Source organism: Lathamus discolor, chromosome 1, assembly GCF_037157495.1.
Source record: "Lathamus discolor isolate bLatDis1 chromosome 1, bLatDis1.hap1, whole genome shotgun sequence".
Classification (NCBI taxonomy): domain Eukaryota; kingdom Metazoa; phylum Chordata; class Aves; order Psittaciformes; family Psittacidae; genus Lathamus; species Lathamus discolor.
Window position 1 is genome coordinate 152,187,417 of NC_088884.1, and position 17,994 is coordinate 152,205,410.

At 41.7% G+C, this 17,994-nt stretch overlaps 1 protein-coding gene across 1 annotated transcript in view; it reads left to right on the forward strand.

Annotated features, from left to right (window-relative positions):
• The first annotated feature begins 880 nt into the window (after window positions 1-880).
• Window positions 881-17,994, forward strand: part of STK32B (serine/threonine kinase 32B) — a 165,088-nt gene continuing 147,974 nt past the window's right edge. The window contains exon 1 of the mRNA XM_065665304.1: window positions 881-963. Within this exon, the coding sequence (XP_065521376.1) occupies window positions 888-963 (76 nt within the window). The 5' untranslated portion in view covers window positions 881-887. The remainder of the gene's footprint in view (window positions 964-17,994) is intronic.

A 17,994-nucleotide genomic window follows, 5' to 3' on the forward strand; every position in this document is an offset into this window, starting at 1 on the left:
CATTTCAAGATGCAGATGTTATATATATATAGAAACATACATATGTCGGGCTTGATGATCTTAAAGGTCTTTTCCAACCTGATTCTATGATATAAATATATGTTAACTGCACAGACGGACGGACCCTCCCCTCCGGCAGCCCCGCCGGTCCCGCCGGCAGGTGGCGGTGTGTGCCCGGGCTCCCCGCCCCGCCCCGCCGCGGGGGTCTGTCCCCGCGCCCCGAGGGTGCCTCCCGGAGGGCAGACTGGCGGGAGGGGATCTCTGCCTTCCTCGTTTTTCCCTTTGTAAACTCAGTGAAGTTCCGTCAGCTGCCCGCGTCCCCCCGCGCTGCATCATACCGACCCCAGGCAGCGCTTACCCCTCTCAGCCCCTCACCCGCCTCGGGTCGCGGGAGTCCTCAGCTGCCGCTGCCCGCCAGCTCCGCCGGCAGCCAGAGCACCTCTGTATCCCCATCAGGCAGCGCCGCCGGAGCTGCGGGCAGGGCAGGGCAGGGCGCGGGTCTCCGCTCCCCCCACCGGGGGTCTGGGAGGAGGAAAAGCAGAGGGAGGATCCTCCAGGATCCAGGTAGATCCAGCTTTTACCGCTTACCAAAAGCCACCAGCAGCAGGACCTCCGCCTCCTCCCTCCCTTCCTCCATTCGCCCTCCTCCCCTAACTCCCTCCCTCCCCTGCCCCTCCGCGATGAGAGACGGGCCAAGTCGGAGCGCGCCAGCCAGCAGAGATCTCTGCCAGGGGCAGACACGTCGCTTTCATGTCGCAGGGTGACTGCTAGCCCTGCGGAGGCTCCCCTGGCCAGGGCTGGGGCTGGGGCCGGGGCCGGGGAGGCAGCGGCAGCCGGGGGGCAGCTGCGGGGTGCCTGCCGGGCCCGCGGGATGCTGGCGGCGGGGGATGCGGAGCCGGCTGCGGACTAACATGGGGGGCAGCCACTCCCACAGGGCGCCCGTCTTCGACGAGAACGAGGACGGTGAGTGCGGAGCTGTCCGCGGTACCGCGCCCTCCGCGCTGCACGGGGAACGGGCTGGGACCGGTCCCCCCGAGCGGGCTGTGTGCTGGGGATGAGCTGCCGGGGAAGGAGGAGGGGAAAAGCCCACCTTTGTTTAGCCGTCCGCACCGATCGCGTGGCTATTTGCCCCTAGCTGAGCTCAGCTGAAGTATAGCACACTGTCACTTGGGGTTCAAGCACATGGCAGGTAACTTCATACACGCTTTTGTGAATGGGCATCGTGTTGGGGATGGGTGCTTGCTTTTTTTCTCTGATTTATAGGCGACTCTTTGCCCACCTGCCCATTTTAAGCGGTGATGTCTCCCTCAGTCGGTATACTTCTTAAATCACCTTTACTTTCTGAAACTTTTTTTTAGCTAGCTCTATTACTCTGAGATTTTTCTCCCTGCCTAGGTGATGTGTCATAAGAAAGTGTATCTCATAAAGTTTTTGAAAGGCAATGGAAAAGTTTGCATAAAATACAATGTTTCTTCACAATTTATGAATTTCCATGTAATTTTCATACATAGACCACATTTAACTGGAATTATGTGACTGCATTTCAATTACAATCATTTTGGCTTTTGAAGCAAAGAGAACACAGCACTCTTAGGAAGCAGAAAATTGTATATTATCACTAGAAATGTCTTAATGTTACTTATGGGATAGATGTTTTTGCCTATCTGGATGATGGATGCTTAATTTTGAGTATGTCCCTTTCCAAAATGTTCCCAATGTATTGTATTAGGAGGTGATTGTGCCCAGTAGACTATCACACTGTTTTGGCTTTCTGAGACTGCTAACAAATAAAAGACATTTATGTTCTTCCCTATATATTCAGGACACATGGAGGTATTCGTATTGTTTTGTTAATAGGGAGAATATACATTAAGTGAATGTAAAGTGCTTAAAGAGGGTGAATGCACCTTTACTTGAATTTAAGATACGACTATATGTCTATTCCTTGACAAAGCTTGAATAGGTATTTGATGAGGTTTGCTTTACAGACTTCATTGCTTGTGTGGAGAATGGGACACGCTATTTGCTATTTGTGAATTGTGGTGCAATATCTGTTATTTCCTTGTACTCATACAAAATTTCAGTCATTTGACATAGAACATGCTATGTAAATGAGTGAGAAAAATAGGTAAGATCTTGATCATGAGCAATTAGTCTTGTAAACCTTGAGGTAACTCAACAAGAAATACCCAGGAATGAAAGCATGGTCTCAATCTTGTCTAGACACCCCAAGGTAAAAAAATAGCCTTCATCAGACTTTTGACTGAGCTCTCAAGTTAGCAGTTTCCATGAATTATTATTCCTTTTTTATTTTGTTTTCCATGACACAAAGTTGTGGTCAGTTTTTGAACAATATGAGCAAAGTTCAATAGTAAATTACTGCAGAGAAGACTTCATGCCACTTAATTCTTTTTCCCTCAGTAAAACATTCCGTAACAGAATCATTATTAATACCTAATAAAAAAGCACATAAAGTATTTATGGATTTCTATTAGGTCATTATTTATTCTTTGTCTGGTTTTGTTTTGTTCTGGATTTTTTTTCCCCATTATGAGTGTTCCTAACATCATCTCTTTTTTCTTCTTAAGACATAATGCTTAGCACAACCACCTAGTTCAGAAGAGTCCGCTGCTTTTAAAACAATAACCTTTTTCCCATACTCCTTACAGATTATTACTCAGGATGACATTTTCCCCAAGTACCTACATAATATAGGAAAACATCTCTTTGAAAACGTATCTTACAAGTTTCAATACAAAACCAAGCTGTATCTCATAGTCTCACTAGTAGCTACAAGAGTCACAATTTTCCACAATACTGGACTCACTATGAAATTAAAAGAGAAAGCAAATCAGAAAGTATAGCAAGGGAAAGTAGAATGTTTCTTGATAAGGTATGATTTTGTACAAGAATGGCAATGCTTACCAATTGAAAGAGAACAGGAATAAATTGGTTGTGTATATATACACAGACACAGTAGAAACCAAGCTATTTAGCCTGTTGTGTGTAACGTCACAGCTGCCTCTTCAAATGAGAAAAATGAGCAGAAAAAAGTATGATCATTTAATGTTTGTATGGGTTAATGATGGATGTAGAATAACACATGGGTTTTTGAAGAAGAGATTTCAAACCATTTATTGGCAGTTTGAAGATTATAGAAAAAAGTTAATTATACAGTGTGCAACTTAACAAAGAAATACATAGACTTAGCATGTGAAGAGCACCCAGACAATGCCTGACAAGCTTATAGAGTACCTGTTCCAGAGTTGCAACTCGTGCTTTCAGTCTAATGAGAAAAGGTGTCAATCCATTGAGTAGATCTAAAAACTATTCATTGGATGTAGACTCCCTGCCATGCGTCAGATGATAAAAAGTGACCCAGGCAGAAGGCTGGACTACATGCTGTAAATCCCCAGTTATCACAGACAACATAACACATCATTATTGTACATTGATCTTTTAGAAGTCCATAATACACAGCATTTATAACTAGCTGTATTTGTTCTCTATGTTATGTTTTTGTTAGAAGGATCTTCCAGAACTTCACTCTTTGGTTAGAAACATCTGTTTTGCTGATTAAATGATTCTTAGCCTATTTATAAGATTTATGTTTATTACAACATTTTTGTTAGCATAAAGTGTTTTCCACCCTCCATAATTACTCCAGTGCATTGATAAACAGCAAAAATGTGCCCTCCCAGTCTTTGGTTTGTAAGAAACGTCTTCTAATTTTCTCTTATTTCTACTGCCTTTTCATTCCCTGTGCCCCTCATCTGCATGAACCTGTCTTGGTTGTACCAAGATAACCCAGAATTGCAGGTGACTTGTCACCAGGACCCTGTGCTAGTAAAAATACTTCCAGATCTCTACTAGAAATAACTTTCCTGGTGCATATGCCCTTTTCATGGGTGGGTCAGGTAGACAGTTCAGTCAGACCACTGGTGCCCTGTTCAGTAATTTCCATTGATGAGCTCCAATCTACAGCAGAAATTTTTGGTGTTTCTATGTACATGACCTTGCATTATGCATGGCTGAATTTTGGTCCATCTCTGTTTTTCATAGTCTCAAATATGAACACCCATTTCTTTCCTTGTGATGCTCTTGTTCTCCACCGCTTTGTAAATGTTTTCTATTACAACTACTCCCATCAACTCCATGCCAGTCATCAAGTCCATTGAATATTTTGTGTAAATACTCAGCTGGATTGTTTCCAGATTTCATCTCCTTTGCTGTTAACCCCTGCCAGCCACACCATTCCCATTTTAAAACAAAACAAAACAAAACGAAGCAGAACAAAACCAACATTTTTTTTCCCTTGTTACTCTCACTGTCTAACCCAACTGGTATCAGCCCTGCACAGCCACTCACCTACTCCTCACCCACATCCCACAAGAGGATAGGGGAGAGAATCGAGAGTAAAAGTGAGAAAACTCCTGGGTTGAGATAAACACAGTTTAACAGGTAAAGCAAAAGCTATGCACACAAGCAAAGCAAATGAAGGAATTCACTCATCACTTCCCATGATCAGGCAGGTATTCAGCCATCTCCAGGTAGGCAGGGCTCAATCACAAGTAATGGCTACTTGGGAAAACAAACACCAACATTCCAAGCATCTTCCCCTTCCTTCTTCTTCCTCCAGCTTTACATGCTGAACATGACACCATGTGGTATGGGATATCCCTTGGGTCAGTTGGGGTCAGCTGTCCCAGCTGTGTCCCCTCTCAACCTCTTGTTAACCCCCAGCTCACTCGCTGGTGGGGTGGTGTGGTGAGCAGAAAAGGCCTTGACTCTGGGTGAGCACTGCTCAGCAGTAGCAAATACATCTCTGTATTCCAGCATAAATACAAGACATAGCCCTATACTAGCTACTATAAAGAAAATAAACTCTATTCCAGACAAAACCAGCACAGTTACCCACCTTGCATTTTGCCATTTAATTCTCACCTTGTTCAGCTTTGCTTGTACTAATATATCACTTCACTGAAATTGAGAAAAATGAAATCTAAGCCAATTCTACCATCTACAAAATAAGTTTCTCATCAAGGAAGAGCATCTGGTTACTCTTGTGCAAACAACTTCTGGCAAAGACATGCTTTATTTACTTCATTCCTTTCTTCTTAGCCTAGGTTAAAGCACAACAGCAGCTAGGAAAATCTGGTGAACAGAGTCCTTTGTATGCTTAGAGCTTACACTCTGGCTAACAAGCTGAATGGAAAAATGTTTATTGCTGTCTAGGTTGGATAGAAAAGTAGGTCTGGTGTAGCAGGATTGCTACCTCTAATCAAAGATAAATATTTTCATGGCTTGGAACTATAAAATTTTTTCCAACATTTAGAAAGTGTTTCAAGCTAGACACTACGCTAATTGTTTTATTAACACTGCTGAAACAAAGGAATGTTGACTCTCTTTACCTTGAATACTTCTATTCTCAGAACATCTATGCTCTCCTGAATATGTGTATCCAATGCTAATGCTAGGAGAGCAAGGCAGTACATTTTTCCTCATGTTCAACTCTTCATAAATAGCAATAAGTTCACAAGAATGGCGATAGAAGGGTGAGGGTCATATTCACTATTGGTAAATGTTATTTGCAAATTCTCAGTAAATATCATAAGTGACAAATATGTTAGCAATAGCCTGGTGACTTTAAAGAGATCCTTTCATGCTGGATTTGCTTGAGCATGCTCTGTTAAAACCTCAGAGATATTTAACAGGTGAAAGTGAAATAGCAGAAAAGAGTCATTCAGAAAAGGGTTGACTCAGGAGAGCTATTACTACTACTACACAGTAGTAGTATTTGCCTATATTGTGGTAGAAGATACAGAGGAAAGGATAAGAAACAAAAGCATTAGAGGCTGGAAGTTGGTCCTGTGAAGTGAGATGGCATATGTATTTGATTGTTTGAGGCTAAAAAGTCAGCTTTGCTGCAGTTACTTTTAGATAAAAGTGCACTGAACTTTAAAAGTTCTTGTTTCTATTTTTATAGTGTGTGACTACATTTAAAACATATATGTATTTCCAAAGAGCCTTTCACTGAGTATCCTGAAGCTACAGAGCTTGAACACTCCTTTGCAGAGGTCAGTGTGACATAGTGTGCCTTAGTACTGTAGTCTTGTATGAAGGAAATGAGACATAGCAACATGCCTTAGCTTATTTCCACATGGCCAGTCCCTGATTCACTGTAGTGAATATGTGTCTGCTTAACTTCAAGGAAGTGCTGAAGTCCCACTGCTTTGCTTGAGTCATAAGGCTTTATTCTGTTATAATGTCATAACTACAGAGCTCAATGGAAACCCTGTGTACTAGAGAATATGGCAGCCACCCTCTGGAGTTAGACTTTTAATTCTAAATTGTAATTTAAAATTGATGTCTACCTCTCCTCTCTAGAAAAACCTCCACCTTAAACAAAGGATTTTAAATTGTTGTGGAGTTATAGAATCATAGAATAGTTAGGGTTGGAAAGGACCTCAAGATCATCTAGTTCCAACCCCCCCGCCATGGGCAGGGACACCTCACACTAAATGACCAGCTGCTGAAAAGACAATCTTGTACTAAAAGTAAAAAAAACCAAACAGATACAGATCCTCACAAAAGGCCTGCAATTAATATGGATCCAGAGAGCTAAATTCAGAACATAATGGCTGAGTTTACATAAAGTGCTGTGGAAGCTGAAGAACTATAAAAGTTACATAGGGGAAAATGACACATGGGTGTTTCACTTGAAACCAATTTAAAGCAATGGTTAAACATCAAAATATGTCAGATACAAACCAGAGTATTCAGTACCCAGTTCTTGTCAGTGATAAGATAGCGCTCAGCAGCCTGCTGCCACTAAGCTGTAGTGGATAACAACTTCTGAGGCAGTCATACAACAACTGCGAAGAAGTCAAATCACAAGGCTAATAACATACCCTTTTCAAACTAATTGTTGCATAAGGTATAGACCTACAGAACAGTTAAATAAAGGCTTTAGAATCTAAATACCTTTCATTAGTGAAAGTAACAAATATAGGGTGTGATTAATATTTCTGCTGGATTTTTGGCTGTTCATGCAATTTCTATTTGTGGTGGGTTATGCCACATTTTACCTTTTTCTTTGCAAATATAAATATTCCAATTCCTTTTCATAACTGAACTGGGTAGGAATACCACCCAATTGTGACTTAAAAATGCTCAAAGGCAGATCTGTGCCAAAAAATTGACAGAACACAGCTGTTGAAGGCCATTATTTTATGCTAGATATCAAGGTTTTAGATGAATAAGGCCCAGACCATGGGGTTTTTTTTTGGTGTTTTGTTTTTTTTTTTTTTTCTTTTTATGGCCCTGTTGAATTATATGCAATTTTATTTTCCATTTATTGAACTTTAGACATAATGTCATGATTACACATTTCAGAAAACTTAATGCATGTTGCAACATGGTATGAGACAGTAGGAGAATGTAGACAGAAAGGAGAACACAGAAGAACAATATGCTAATTCCAGGCCGTCACAGAGGTACCAACTCTTTGGTGGTTGGTTTGGTGGTTGGTCAAAGGTTTGCATGGTCTGTGCCAAAGGAGGTCCAAAAGGAATATTATGGCATTGAAAACACCATCAGCCATTTTCTTCCTGACTCAGTCTTTTTAAAGCTTTGGTAGAATGTACACAAATCATGTGGACCTGTTCAGACACTAAATGATAATTATAGAAGAAGTGTAATACTAGATCACAGATTGCCCTTTCCTACAGGGTACTCTGAAGGAAAGGAGGATGAACCTGGCACTTCCATCTTAGCTTCTTGCTCCCTCAAATGAGCCGCATCTCTGTTCCCACAGTTGACTGTCCTAAAAATGTTGAGCAATATCTGATTCACTCACTTTGTCAGGATTTTTAGAGCTAAGACTCTTTCAAGGGACAGCTGAAGTATTACCAATTTTACTTTGCTTTACCATCATCCAGTTTCAACAAAATCTCTTCCAGCAATAGTTTAGAGATGAACCAGATGAATGTTCAAGATCCTTCCTAAACATATTTTCTACAATTCCAAGATTTAATCTTCTGCTTTGGTGGAAACATCCTTGTCAGAACCTCTGTCTTAAACAAAGGCATCATGTAAGTCTTTGTTGCTGCTTTTGTAGCCTTCCAGAATTTTTGCAAGTGGTTGGCATGACACCTCTAAGAGCGTTAGGAATTTCTTGGTGGCTTGTTATGTAGGAAGTGTAAGTGCTCAGGAGAAATAACATTTAACCCATGTTACCATGTGTGTTATGTAGTGTGCCTGGATGTCAAGATAGACTTTTGGGTAACTAAAAATAAATCAATCAAAGTTAATCAAGCATCAAGCAAGATAAGGTTAGAGACTCCTCTCCAAGACCAGAAAAAACTCAGAATGTTCTGCAGAACTGGAGAAGTGTCACCTAATGGTGGAAGAAGCAGCACACTGAAAAGGAAATACTTGGTTTTCCCATGGACAAATCGTGTTCAAATGCACAGAGATACTAAACTGACTCAACTCCTCACTACTGGCTTAATTTGCAGGAGAGCTGAAAAGATCAGTCTTTCACTTCTGTCAGGGAGATCATGAGGCTGGTTGCACTCACTCGCCTCTGGCACCTTCACATAGAACAAGGGGGAACAGGTCTATCTCCTCACACCAGTCTCCAGTGTAGCATTCACTGGGTCAGTGGTAGAATCTGGCATCAAATGGAAAGAATTCCCTGATGTGGATGTGGTTACAAAGCTAACAGTAACATGGGAATGCAGTTTTTTGTGAACCCTGAGCAGCATGCTGTCCAGCGAATGGAGGAAGTCCAGCACAGAATCAAATATGCCTGAGAGAATTAGAAAATGACTGAGAAAACCTTGGGAAGAAAAAATAGTAAGGAATTATGATCTCAAAGAAAGTAGGTCCTATTCTACCAGGGCTTCCTTTGTGCAGTCTCTTCCAAGTGTGAGCATAAGAATGAACAAAGCAGGCTTTTGCTGGCCAAGCACAAGATTCTCACTCTTTTCTCTCTTCCTCATTAAACAATAAGCAGGAGAAACATTCCTGATGCAAAACCAGGTAGGCAGTGGACATCTGGAGCCAAGCACTGAAGGGTGGAAAAGAGGAAAAGATTGCCTGATTTTGGAGATTTCACAGTATTTCAGCTTGACTAGGGCGAGCCAGTACTGAGATGGTGGGAAAGGTGTGGAAGAGAAAAGATTGCTACTGAGATCAGTCAATACAAAGAGAACATTTTGGAGTAGATACTCAAAGGAAAAGGACAATTTCAGGTTCATCCTGGTAGTGGAGCTCCACAGTATCCTACCATGACAAAACATGGGGAAGGGACAAAAAATAGAGAACTTAGCCACCAAACTTAGCAGGAGAGGCATGGCCTTTCTGAATGGGGAAGAGCAGCAGTGGTAAGCAGTGTGCGCATCAGGCAACCTGATCTCTCTCGAGCACAGCTCTGCTTGATTTCATGAAATAGTTAAATTGATTACTTTAAACTACGTTACTTACTGCCTAATACAAGCCTGTATTGAGTAGTTGCCGAATTTGCTCTTGTACTTGTGAACACTGTCTATGTGTGTATATGTCAGCTTCCCCGCAACAGAAAAATGTAAAATATTATTCTGCAACCATCAAAAACTTGTGCTAATGATAAATGTTGTTGTCTTAGCTAAATCATATTCTGAGTGTTGTTGGACTCAACCACAATTTGGCATGAATAACAAATACAGGGTGTTTGCAGAAACAGAACAGGCAGATGTCTAGATTTTTTTCTCCTTTGGTTAAAGAAGAACTAAGCTGTTTTACACTCTGGGGTTCAGTCTCTAATGCATTGTTTTGAAGAATAACACTGGCTTTTATTTGTCTGCATTTGATCCCAGGAAACTACCTCCTTTATCAGAAATGCCTGTTCATACCCCACGATGTCTGCAGATGAGCAGTGATGGGGCCCAAGATGCCTACACCTTCTCAGTGCAAAAGGAGCTTGAGTGTTAATGTATTTATCAGGGTGTAGAACTGATTCTCTTAACACAGTATTTCATAGATCATCCATTTACTTTATTTTAAACACTTAGAACTGAACATAATATTCTACAAATGATACATCATATGTATACAGTACAAAATTATGCTGTACACCTCAAGTTCTTACTTGTCTCGTGTAGTAGAAGGGATTTTATTGTCCTCTATGCAAAGGGGTTTTTTATAGATACTGGTATTGTACCTTTATAAAACATAGATTTCTAGAGAAAAGAGGAAAGAACAAATGCATTTGTTGCTTCACTGGTGAGTACTACCAGGCTTTCCCTTCCAGATTCCTCGCTTATCAGAATCTGGCAAATGTAATGCAAGTGCAGTGTGTGACCTGTTTTCAGAATGTACTCACGAAAATCTTAATGTTATATGTTGGCCTACTCCCTAAGGGCAGTCAGCATTCACCTGAAGTGTCCCTCAACAAGGAGGTGGGGTGTAGTTTTATATCACAGAAATGAGGGTTTTCTTCCCTCTGTTTCCAAATGAGGTGTTTCCCAGTAACCAGAAGTCTTGTTTATACTGTAATAGTCTTTCATCTGACCTGTTTTACCTCATCTTTAGCTTCCTCAGTTTCCACATTGACTCTTACCAGCATATTTATTTTCATAAGTAAATGAAACAGTCTGAATGGACAGGCTAGGATCTGTGACTCAATTGGACAGTTTTGGGTTTAACCACTGGAAATTTGAACTCTGTAAAAATCTAATGTCTCTTCTTACAGCACCACCTCAGTTCTAGAGGCTGTCAGCTCCCTGTATCCTCCAATCTAGCATTCTTTGTCTGTCAGGAAACCTAGCAGTATGTAACCTAGGAAAGCTTGCTGGAAATTTGGCCCTTAGGGACATGGTTTAGTGATGAACTTCGCAGTGCTGTGTTTATGGTTGGACTTGGTGATCTTAAAGGCCTTTTCCAACCTAAATAATGACAGAATTTTATTATTTCAGTTTATGTCACTTGTATTCAGTCCATCAAGGTTCTTTTTTCAGTTTTGCATACAATAGTTTTCTGCTATAACTAATGGAAGTTTCTTTCTATCTGTAATTAATTTTTCTCCTACACCCTTTTCTGTTATCTCTGTCACAGAGTGACAATGTCAAGAGTGTCAAATTCTAGAATACTTTTATTCCTAGAAATGTTGCACCCAATTTTCTGAAATGATTAAGTTCAGTATAGGCACGTAAGTTACTTTCATTTATTCCATAATTCAGACAAAGGCATTTTCCTTTTAAATAGAGAGAACCCTTTTCAGAAAGCATTACTAAAGTTGGTGTTTATCATACAGGTTTTTAAAGCTTTAATGATAACTAAAAATAGTTGATGAAACTGAAATTTGTTTTCCAAATTTTATATCCCTATAAATATTTTCTTCATAATATCATATAATAATATAAAAGTCTGTCTTTTAAAATTCATTAATCCTTTTATACCTTTCTCTGTTTTCATATGTTTGGTTTGGATATATTAATCAAATCTATACAGTAGCCTGTTTATTGACTCCAACTGAAATATAAATTAAATCTGTGCTTTTTAGTCTCATACTTATATCTGGATATATATATACACATATATATATTTAGTTTATTCCCACTTTCTCTGTCATTTTCACTCTTTTTTTTTTTTTTTTTTAGAAATATTACAATTCTAGTTCTTTGAAATTTGAAAACTTACAGATAAGTTTTACAGCTGATATATTTTTGCGTCCTATCATTTTTAGCTTGCTTTGATAGTGAATGAAACAGAGGGCTGGCTTTGTCATTGCACTGCTAACACTGTTCTGTGTGAGAAACACTGTAATATTAAGTAAGAGAAATGTACTATGAGGCAATATACAACAATGGACAAAAATATTTTCTTTCTTTTTCCTACTTGTGCAGTTATAAGGGAACACCTGCTATTGCTTATTTTAGATCTGAAGGTGCAAACTGAACTAATCCTTCCAATAATTAGTACTTCCTTTTGGTATTGTTCTGCCTTCTTTGCTGAGGCAAGGAAGTCCTTGATGAGAGCTGTTCTTAGCCACCTTGTTGAAACAGAGATGCAATATAATCACAAAATCGCTATTAGCCTCCTGAGTGTCCTTTACACCTTTCTGAAACTGTCCTCAGCTTCCCCCTGGATTGCTTTCACATTATGCTATAAAGATTGCTTTTATGCTTTTTGGGGTTAGGTTTAGGTAAAACTTTGTACAAGCTGTAAAGCCTTCAGACTGTTCTGGGGCAATACCACATCTTTTAGGCACTGGCATCTGCTACACAGAGCTTGAAGTCAAAGAACAAAAGCTAATCAAAAGATCCTTTCTGAGAAGTAGGAAAAAGTCATTGTTTTAAGTTCAGCCTAACATTTTACTGTTTTAGCATATGAAAAGCACAGGGACAGCTGCACAGTCTTACGTGCAGGGCATTGCTGTAAAACAAAATTTGCCTTTACTGGGATTGGTTTGGATATAACAGGAGGAACAGACTGGCTAGAATCTTCTGCAGCTTCATGAGATTCTTCTCTGGCCAGACACAGCATGTGATTTTTCAGCAACAGTATGCCAATTGTGCCATTATTTTCAACTCTTTCCCAGTAATGTGTCTTTGAGGTGTTTTCTTAAGCTTTTAATCTAAACTTTTAAACTAGATTGTTTTACTCTGCAAATAATAATACCACACAGAAATACCTTAGGAAAAGAAATACACTTTCAGTGTGAAATTCTCTGTGAAAATCTCAATATTGAAAGACTTCATGGCAGAATTTATTAATCTTCAGTTAAACAAAAGTGTCACCACTAAGTGCTGTGAGATTTTGTTGGAAAAGTGTCATAAAATAGGGAACTTTTCCTATTGATCCAAACTTTCAGGAGGGAAAACCTTGCCCTTTAGGAGTTAGGGAGCTCTCTACTGATGAATGGGAGAAGGGAGCAGCTAGAGGATAGCTGTCTGGGCTGATAGTTGGCTGTGGGAGGCAGGATGTGCAAGTGGAGCTCATCTGGTGGCTAGGCAAATTCTAGCTGTTCCTAGTACAGCATCTTCTCTCTGGCTTTTCACAAGGCTTTCCTGAGAGTGGGGAGAGGTTATGTCTGCTGTTCGGAAAAGATTAATGTGTGGCAGTGAAGTGATACCATGTTTTCAGTGGTTTCAAGCCCTTATGCTAAGTGACTTCAGACCTTTGGTTCTCCTAAGCCAGGAGCCATCAGTCTATCTCGCAGATGTCAGAGGGAGCACAGGCATGGATTTTTAATGCATTAGTAAAAAGCAACCCTTTCAGTGTAGTTGCTGTCCCTTACAGAGAAATGATAGTGCTTGTGGCATGCAGTTTTCTCACTGTTTCTAGTGAGATGCAGAGAATTTTGAATGCTTCCTGGGTATACAAATGCTAATGAGTAACAACAGGCTCAGCTCTCAGGCTCCTAACCTTCATCTGTGAGGTAGACCATTTACATCTTTTGGTCCACACACGTATGTGGATCAATGACATCCTGATGTTTCAAGTGACACGATATCCTGGATGTTGCAAAGAACCTCCTGCAGTGCTACATTCCAATTTGAAAAAGAAAAACACAGCCCAGCAGATCACCTGGGAAAGACTGCTGACTGCTGTCATATGCAATATGTTCTTTCTAGACTTCAATGATATGAAGCTGATTTGCAGTCCTTTTTACACCTCTATTTGTTGATAAGATAACAAAAGAAAACAAAAAAATAGAAGAAAGGATCAACCTGGGAAGGATTTAATGGTAAATAAATTTTCTTTTGCTATTTGGAAAGCTTTCCAGGCTTTTTAATTTTTATTTTTAATTCTATTTATACTTTTCATAAATAGCCAGAGGAAACTCTCATCTGCTGATGTAAAATGCTAACCTAGTTAAGAAAATGTAATACACATATATTTTAGAGAATAAATTCTGTATGTCTGTAAATAGATACTTTTATATGCATATAGATTTTTTATGTGTACATTAATCTTGTCAAAACAAAAGCAGTGTATGTGGTAGGGAACTCTAAAACTGAGTCACCAGTATTAATTATTTTCATCTAACATCTATAATTATTTGGGATTCTATTTCTGTCATTATACAGAACTAGTATAAGCACATTTAATATCACCAAATGTGTCCAACATTAACAAACCTTCTGCTACACTGAGCAATTTATCCTCTGCAGTTCACTATTTGTTTGTGCTTTGCACTTAATGACTTCTGTCATTAAAATTAGAAGTTATGTTCTTTCCATTAGTACCTGTCAGCTGCTCATTCTGTACATCAAATGAATATTTATTCCTGTTGTGTGTGACATAAGGTAAATCTTTATAGATTAAGTTGTGGCTTAGAGAGTGTACTGACCTTCTGCAGTTTATGTCAACCCCAGCCATAACCAGGAAACTGTGGCTGGTCTGAAGTCCTCGCCTCCTCTCTGTTGCCACTCTGCCAGCTGATCTGAAAGCCTAGATATGGAGATGATGTGGACTCGGTTTGTTTTATGAGTGTATCTATGTTTGCTTTGCTCTAGATCTTACATGTTTCACTCCTAATCTTAGCAGGGGATAGATAAGATAAAGGCCCTGATTTACTTATTCATATTTACTGTTTTCAGCAACGCAAGGTCTTATCAGCTTTGGTGTAATTGCTTGTAGTGTGTAAATAAGCATACTTTCATCAGGCTGAAACTATCGTTACTTAATTACTGGAAGGTTTTCCCAGAGGTAAGTAGTACAATAATCAGAGAATAAGTCATCAGCTTCAAGAGAAAAACCTGCAGTTAGGTGGCCATTATGCATACAGCAGTCAACCCATCTGTCACAGTCCCAGTACCAAAAATACAAATTCCATCATTAAATATTTATCTGTAAACCTCGAGGTGAAGAAATATGTGTTGCACTGAAATTCTGGAAGTTCTTTATTAATTAAATATAGATGTCACTATCAGGTTTGGGTTTTTTTTCCTACTGTTTCCTTTTTTTCCTGTTGTAAAGCCATGGTCCAGGCTGTAGCTATGGAAATACCGTGGTGTAGCAGGAGCTGGGAGGGTGCAGCTGCTTTGCATCTGAAGGGAAGGTATCAAGAAGACTGGGGCAGACTCTTCTTGGTGGTGCCAAGTGGTAGGATGAGAGGTAATGGGTATAAACTAAACCACAGGAAGTTCCACCTGAACATGAGGATTTATTTCTTTTAAGTGTTCAGGTGACTGAGCATTGGAATAGGTTTCCCAGAGAGGCTGTAGAGTCTCTTTCCCTGGAGGTATTCAAGAGCAGTCTGGACACAATCCTGAGCAATATGCTCTAGGTGTGACCCTGCTTGAGGAAGAGGTTTGACTAGGTGACCACTAGTAGTCCCTTCCAATCTCAACCATTCATGATTCAGTGGTTCTGTGGTTCTATGTCGTGCCTCTAAGATGAGTGAGTACAGCAGGTCAGTGATACAAGTGCAGCTCAGCAAGAGTCTGGAGGGTAGCTGAAGTGCATGGCCAGGCACAGATGTACCTGCAATCCAGCTCAGGTGAGGATTGAAATGAAGTGCAGCTCAGAAGAGCCATGAGGAAGTTTTGTAGGGACCTGCCGTGGTTTTTCTGAGCTGCACTTCATGGCTTTTTCTTAGAATCATGGAATCATAGAATGGTTAGGGTTGGAAAGGACCTCAAGATCATCTAGTTCCAACCCCCCTGCCATGGACAAGGACACCTCTCACTAAACCATCCAACACAAGGCTTCATCCAACCTGGCCTTGAACACTGCCAGGGATGGAGCACTCACAACCTCACTGGGCAACCGATTCCAGTGTCCCACCACCCTAACAGGAAAGAATTTCCTCCTTATATCCAATCTAAACTTCCCCCGTTTAAGTTTTAACCCATTACCCCTTGTCCTGTCACTGCAGTCCCTGACAAAGAGTCCCTCCCCAGCATCCCTATAGGCCCCCTTCAGGAACTGGAAGGCTGCAATGAGGTCTCCACGCAGCCTTCTCTTCTCCAGGCTGAACAACCCCAACTTCCTCAGCCTGTCTTCATACGGGAGGTGCTCCAGTCCCCTGATCATCCTCGTGGCCCTCCTCTGGACTTGTTCCAGCAGTTCCAGGTCCTTTTTATGTTGAGGACACCAGAACTGCACACAATGCTCCAGGTGAGGTCTCATAAGAGCAGAGTAGAGGGGCAGGATCACCTCCTTCGACCTGCTGGTCACACTCCTTTTGATGCAGCCCAGAATACGGTTGGCTTTCTGGGCTGCGAGCGGACACTGAAGCCAGCTCATGTTCATTTTCTCATCGACCAGCACCCCCAAGTCCTTCTCTGCAGGGCCGCTCTGAATCTCTTCTTTGCCCAGTCTGTAGCCGTGCCTGGGATTGCTCCGACCCAGCTGTAGGACCTTGCACTTGTCGTGGTTGAACTTCATAAGGTTGGCATCAACCCACCTCACAAGTGTGTCAAGGTCCCTCTGGATGGCATCCCTTCCCTCCATCGTATCAACCGGACCACACAGCTTGGTGTCATCGGCAAACTTGCTGAGGGCACACTCAATCCCACTGTCCATGTCAGCGACAAAGATGTTAAACAAGACCGGTCCCAACACCGATCCCTGAGGGACACCACTCGTTACCGGTCTCCAGCCAGACATCGAGCCATTGACCACAACTCTTTGTGTGCGGCCGTCCAGCCAGTTCTTTATCCACCGAGTGGTCCATCCATCAAATTGATATCTCTCCAATTTAGAGAGAAGGATGTCGTGTGGGACAGTGTCAAACGCTTTGCACAAGTCCAGGTAGATGACGTCAACTGCTTTACCCTTATCCATCAATTCTGTAGCCCCATCATAGAAGGCCACCAAATTGGTCAGGCAGGAATTGCCCTTAGTGAAGCCATGCTGGCTGTCACCAAGCACCTTGTTGTTCTTCATGTGCCTTAGCATGTTGTCCAGGAGAATGTGCTCCAAGATTTTACCAGGCACAGAGGTGAGACTGACTGGTCTGTAATTCCCTGGGTCTTCCATTTTCCCCTTCTTGAAAATGGGGGTTCTATTTCCCTTTTTCCAGTCGTCGGGAACTTCACCTGACTGCCATGATTTTTCAAATATGATGGCCAGTGGCTTAGCAACTTCATTCGCCAGCTCCTTCAGGACCCGCGGATGGATTCCATCAGGTCCCACGGACTTGTGCGTGTTCAGATTTTGAAGATGGTCTCGAACCAGATCCTCTCCTTCAGTGGGCCCAAGGTCTTCATTCTCACAGCCCCTGCATCTACTTTCTAAGAACTGGGTGGTGCAGTGAGAGCCTTTGCCAGTGAAGACCGAGGCAAAGAAGTCATTCAGAACCTCAGCCTTCTCCAAATCCTGTGTAGACAGTTCTCCCGAGAGCTTCCTCAGGGGGCCTATGTTGTCCCTAGTCTGTTTTTTGTTTGCTACGTACCTGTAGAATCCCTTCCTGTTATCCTTAACATCCCTGGCTAGGTTTAATTCTAACTGGGCCTTAGCCTTCCTAACCTGGTCCCTAGCTTCCCGGACAACATCCCTGTACTCTACTCAGGCCACCTGTCCTTGCTTCCACTTTTTATAAGCCTCTTTTTTCCTTTGAATTTTCCTCAGGAGCTCCTTATCCATCCAAGGAGGTCTCCTGGCCCTCCTGCCGCACTTCCTTCTAGTTGGGATGCAGCACTCCTGAGCTTGCAGCAGGTGATCCTTGAATATCAACCAACAGTCTTGGGCCCCTCTGCCCTCCAGGGCTATATCCCATGGAACCTTACTAAGCAGGCTCCTGAAGAGGCCAAAGTCTGCTCTTTTGAAGTCCAGGGCAGTGAGCTTGCTACACGCTCTTCTCACTCTCCTGGGGATCTCAAATTCGACCATCTCATGATCGCTGCATCCAAGGCTTCCCTGTAGTACCACATTCTCAACAAGCCCTTCTGTTTCATAGCTGCCTGATCCAGGTCTGAACTGCAATGGGAATCCTGAGCCCATGGGCAGCTTGGTGGTGGTGGGGCAGGGGAAGGTGGTCATGGCCAGCAAGGCCTGTTA